The sequence below is a fragment of the Engraulis encrasicolus genome, chromosome 20, assembly GCF_034702125.1.
Source record: "Engraulis encrasicolus isolate BLACKSEA-1 chromosome 20, IST_EnEncr_1.0, whole genome shotgun sequence".
In the NCBI taxonomy this organism is placed as follows: domain Eukaryota; kingdom Metazoa; phylum Chordata; class Actinopteri; order Clupeiformes; family Engraulidae; genus Engraulis; species Engraulis encrasicolus.
The window spans coordinates 9559290-9564289 of NC_085876.1; the positions used below are offsets into that span (position 1 = coordinate 9559290).

Genomic DNA, 5000 nt, shown 5'->3' on the forward strand with positions numbered 1-5000 from the left:
TATGCATCATCACCTCTGGTAATTTTGAGTTTATTGAATTGAACTGTCCCACACAGGTATCTGTCCCATCCTCACATTGTGAAAATGATGGTAGTCTCCAGAAAAGAGCATCAGCTCCTCATCGCTTATGAGTACATCCATGGTGCCAATTTGGAGGAGATTATACACAAATCATGCCCCATCAAGGTATTTTCATGATAACTCCCTCATGACTTGCTTATGCAAAGTCACCATTTATTTATTTTATCCAGTAAAGGTAAATTTGTGGTAACACCTCAGAATAGTGGTCTGTCTAAAGCTTTATTAACATTTAATAAATCATGAACTAATTAATGTCATGTTTGTAAATGAGTAAATGATACTATCAACACAGCAGTCACATTAAAGCCACAGGAGGCCTGGAAGTTTGGCCTCCTAAGAGCAAAAAAGTTGAAACCACAGGATAAACGGCAAAACGTATCAAACTCGTCCAGCAGGAGTCGATTCTCGATACGCTGGGCAGCCAGAGGCTATTTGTATTTTTTTAAGAATTAGTTCATTATTTATTGCATATTAATACATGATTTACTACGTGTTTATAAAGCTTTAAAAAATGTGATTCGTAAGTATTACAATGTTTACTAATTGCCATTGTGATCCTTTCTGCAGTTGAATGGAAATGACAAAATGTTTGTTGCCTTGGAAATTGGAATGGCAGTTGAATACATTCACGGAAGACATATCATCCATCAGGATATCAAGCCAGCAAATATCTTGGTTTGTGACAAAATCAGAAAAAAGAAATTTAAGATAAAAAAATAAACATATTTAGTACTGATATTTAGTCTTTAGTATTCAGTACTGCCTATACTGTTTTCCAAACCTATTGTTCTTGTGTTTCCTTCCATTGAAGGTTTCTGAAAGGAGCAAGACAGCCTACCTCACAGACTGGGGGCTGGCCAACATGAAGGATTCTCTGGCTCAGTTCGGAGCTGCAGCTCCAGGGGAGATGTGCGGTCCTCGATACGCAGGAAGTGAACTGTACATGGCCCCAGAACTCCTCCTGAACAACGAACGCTGCACCAGCATGTCTGACATGTGGTCTCTTGGACTTACGTGTCTGGAGATGTTTACAGATTCTGAGCCCTGGGTTCTGAATAATCGTGGTGCGTTGCCAGGACTCCTCTTGAAACAGAGGCTTCCTCATGCACTGGCTAAACTGCAGTCATGTCTCACTGAGATTGTGGAGCCACTGGTGGAATATGAACCCCAGTTACGCATGAATGCCACAGCTCTGGTGACACGCCTGAAATCAAAAGTTGATCTCGTGAAGAGATACGGGTTCAACTTCTGATGTAAGAATCACCATCCAGTGCTCTCCATCCAAACTCTTAAACTTTCTTGCAAACATCCAAAAACAACCAAATCAAATTTCATACACCACAAGTTATCCAACCCTCAAAAGGGCTTTTCAAGTGCATTTAAGTATAATGCACTTGAGTTGTCCCAAAATAACATTCTTTAAATACACACTTTTGAAGTATATTTTAAATACAAAAATACATACTTATTAAGTATTAAGTACACTTTTTCCCATACTTTTCACAAGTTACGCTACTCTCTCAACTGATAAACGCTACAACCACAGGAAACATCTCCTCTCGTGGGGAAGAAACGCAGGGAATCTCTCTCTCTCTCTCTCTCTCTCTCTCTCTCTCTCTCTCTCTCTCTCTGTCTTCGTTTGTGATGGTCAGTTGGGAAAAATAAACATGTTTGAAATTTGATTAGGCCTACTAAGAGTTGCTCCAGATTCACTATACATTGCTGGTGTTACCAGACGCGCGACGTGTCAATTCAGCGCGTAATGCTTGCAACTTTTTGTGTGTAATTTATGAACGTGTGTGCCTTGGCGCATTGATACACTGGAGTTAGGCATTAAGAATAGTGACCTAGTCGGACTACTTCAGGTGTGCATATATAGACAGTTTATCAACACCCAATTTAGTGCGTCAGACTGACGGAGATTCCAGACTGCCGTGGTATAATGTTTGATATTTGCAACTGGAAATAGAACGTCTGCTGCGAGCAGCAACAAGATTGACAGTTGCGATTCTCTTCTAGTGTGCGGTGCACCCCGACCCCAAAATCGCACACACAGTCGTGTAGTTTGAGCCTGGCTTAAGTAATTTTGAACTTTCATGTTTATTTGCTTCATGATATTTTGTTCACTGTAAGTAATATTGATTGTATCATGTAAATAGTTGTTGTGTTTCTCCCTTTAGTATCATCTAGTAAACAATAACATTATTACTGGATACACAGAGCACGAAGGACTCTTGGTGGTTTATTATCAAAACTAATCATTTCTAAGGTTACATAGAATGTTCCTATGCCCTAGTGGTAGTATGCCCTCGCGTGGTAGTGAGCGCACCTTTCACCTTTTGTACCTGTAAAACTGAAACATGAAAGTTTATGCAGCTTCTATAATGTTGACAATAGCTTGTGACTCTATGTACCCCGCAACAAATAAGTGTTATTTTTTGACAGACGTATTTCATTTTGAGCAAGATTTCTAGTGTTTTGGTAAAGTTAATGTGTACAGAAAACAATGTGTTCTTTTTTTAAATGAATGCTTAGTGTGGTAATCTGTGATAACTTGATAAAAGTTCAGAAAAAGTATCCAAAGTATGGGTAAGAGCTTGATAGCAATTGGGAAAAAACTGTAATGGGCTGACTGGGCCTAACTGCCATTCATTGTAATCTTAAACCATGGTGTGTGCAAATAGAAGATGTATACAAACAGCAATTAATCACAAACAAATAAAAACAATACATGTGTTGTTCTAGTTTGCATCAAATTAGTTCATTTCCAGCTGTTTTTTTTATTGTGTTGTTAGAAAAGAAAACATGTAACTGTCCACTGTGATTATGGAATTTGCATAATTAGTAGGGTCTATACATTGCCAGGAGTAGCCTTGAAGCAGAATGGGGAGATGGCTGAGATCAAAAGTTGAAAAAATGCACTTCAAGCCCTAATATACAGTATAAGTGCCTTGTAAACAAAAAGTATCACAAATACAATTGTGAGAGATATCCCAAAGGGAATGAAGGATCCATAGTTGGAAAGTTGAAAAGGATAGGATAGTTGTTTTTCAACTTTTTTGTAATTCATCACAAGACAGTGTTATACAAAGTACACTGGATCAGGCCTACTGGCCAAAGCATGCATGGGCTCAGTTTTCTATTGGCTGATTAGCCGTACAGCACAGCGGTAGAGGTCTGCTAATCAGAGTTTCAGGATCCTGTGAAAAGACTCTTTGTTGCCACAGCAGCGTGTCTCAATGAGAATGTGCTGTGAGTAAAGCGCTGCTAAGCTTTTAATAAACTTAGGAGAAACACAGTCGGTGGTGTAACAAACATGTCTCTCTTTTGCCCTCTCTTATTCTTCACATACTTTACATCCATGCTCTCTCTCTCTCTCTCTCTCTCTCTCTCTCTCTCTCTCTCTCTCTCTCTCTCTCTCTCTCTGTCTCTCTGTCACTCTCACTCACACACACACAGACACACACACACACACACACACACACACACACGGACAGACAGACACACACACACACACACACACACACCTGCTTTCTCTCACATTCAAAAACATTCTTCTTTTTTATTTCTTACAGTTTTTTCTGATTGTTAAAACTCAATTTTCGCAACTTTGGCTGCTTTTGCAAAACTCTACACACAACTACAAGAACTTCACACCTATCTAGCAAAGCACTGCAGATACGTTGCAAAATCAAACTAAGGTTGAAAAACGCTGTACACTTTTGGGAAATTTGCATTTTTGTGTCAAATCATTCACACAAGCTATCTTATAATAAACACACACACACTGCAACTACACACATGCAGTATAAATGATACACACATTTAGCTTGTGTTGTTCTTTGCACAATGTAAATCAATTGTAGATCATACTTTTGTCATGAATACTTGTGATATAAAAACACAGGGGATGAGACTTCAATCATGGATGTGTATTTACGTTCCCCAAAGTAAACTAAAAAGATGTTTTTGACATGTAATTCAAATACACAAGAAAACACAATGTAAGTCTAACAAAAGAAATTACTGAACATCCATATGCCTTGCTGGATTTTTCTCTCTCCCAAACACACACATTCGCTCTCTCTCTCTTTCTCTCTCTCTCACACACTCACACACGCATGCGCACGTGCGCACACACAAACACACACACACACACACACATATTTTTAGTTTTATATCACAAGTATTCATGACAAGCTAAATGTAGTCATTTATACTGCATGTGTGTAGTTGCAGTGTGTGTGTGTTTACAGTTTTTTCTGTTCGCTAAAGCACATTTTTTGGAACCTTTAGCTGCTTTTGCTGAACTCCTCACATGGATGCACAAACTTATAACCAAATCAGCCAAACTGATAGCACAAAAACTGATTAGCACTCAGTTTGTAATGTTATAAAACACACTTTGCAGAACTGTAAACACAACTCACTGCTTTGCACACAATTTGCAAAATATGAACACACTCCTAGAAAAAATATACACACTCGTTGATATTTTGTACACTACAATACTAATTATTACACAACATGTGACAGGGGGAAACACCTTTAGATAATCTCTTCACTTTGCAACCGGCATACTGTATAAATAAGACACAGGTAAGCTTTCTGTGTAGAAAATAATGGAAGGAGAAAGAAACACCAGAAGATTGAGGATCAGAGGAGGGTGAGGAAAGGGAGGAAGGAGACAAAGGCATATAGGCCTACACGTAATCACAGATGACACATTCGTTGACCATGTCATCAACCATGGCATGAGCTACAGGAAAGCTGGTGAAAAGGTTCAACCCAATCTGAGCTGCTACACTGTAGAGAGCATAAGCAGAACATTTCACGCTGAGAACCGGTATGTAGAGTCATTTCATACTCAGCAGTGCAGTGTAGCAAATATGTACAGAGTGTATATGAAAGACAATATA

General features: G+C 38.8%; 1 protein-coding gene across 1 annotated transcript; it reads left to right on the forward strand.

The window, feature by feature from the left end:
* Positions 1 to 69: 69 nt before the first annotated feature.
* On the forward strand, positions 70 to 1400 carry LOC134435706 (uncharacterized). The gene is made up of 3 exons (XM_063184749.1): positions 70 to 186; positions 649 to 756; positions 893 to 1400. The coding sequence occupies exons 1-3, from the start codon at positions 85 to 87 to the stop codon at positions 1331 to 1333; spliced, it is 651 nt and encodes a 216-aa protein (XP_063040819.1). The 5' UTR covers positions 70 to 84; the 3' UTR covers positions 1334 to 1400.
* Positions 1401 to 5000: the final 3600 nt, after the last annotated feature.

Coding starts and splice junctions, on each gene's coding strand:
- LOC134435706 (XM_063184749.1), top strand. CDS start 85: ATGATGGTAGTCTCCAGAAAAGAGCATCAGCTCCTCATCGCTTATGAG. Junction 187..648: donor ACAAATCATGCCCCATCAAG/GTATTTTCATGA, acceptor TCCTTTCTGCAG/TTGAATGGAAATGACAAAAT. Junction 757..892: donor TCAAGCCAGCAAATATCTTG/GTTTGTGACAAA, acceptor CTTCCATTGAAG/GTTTCTGAAAGGAGCAAGAC.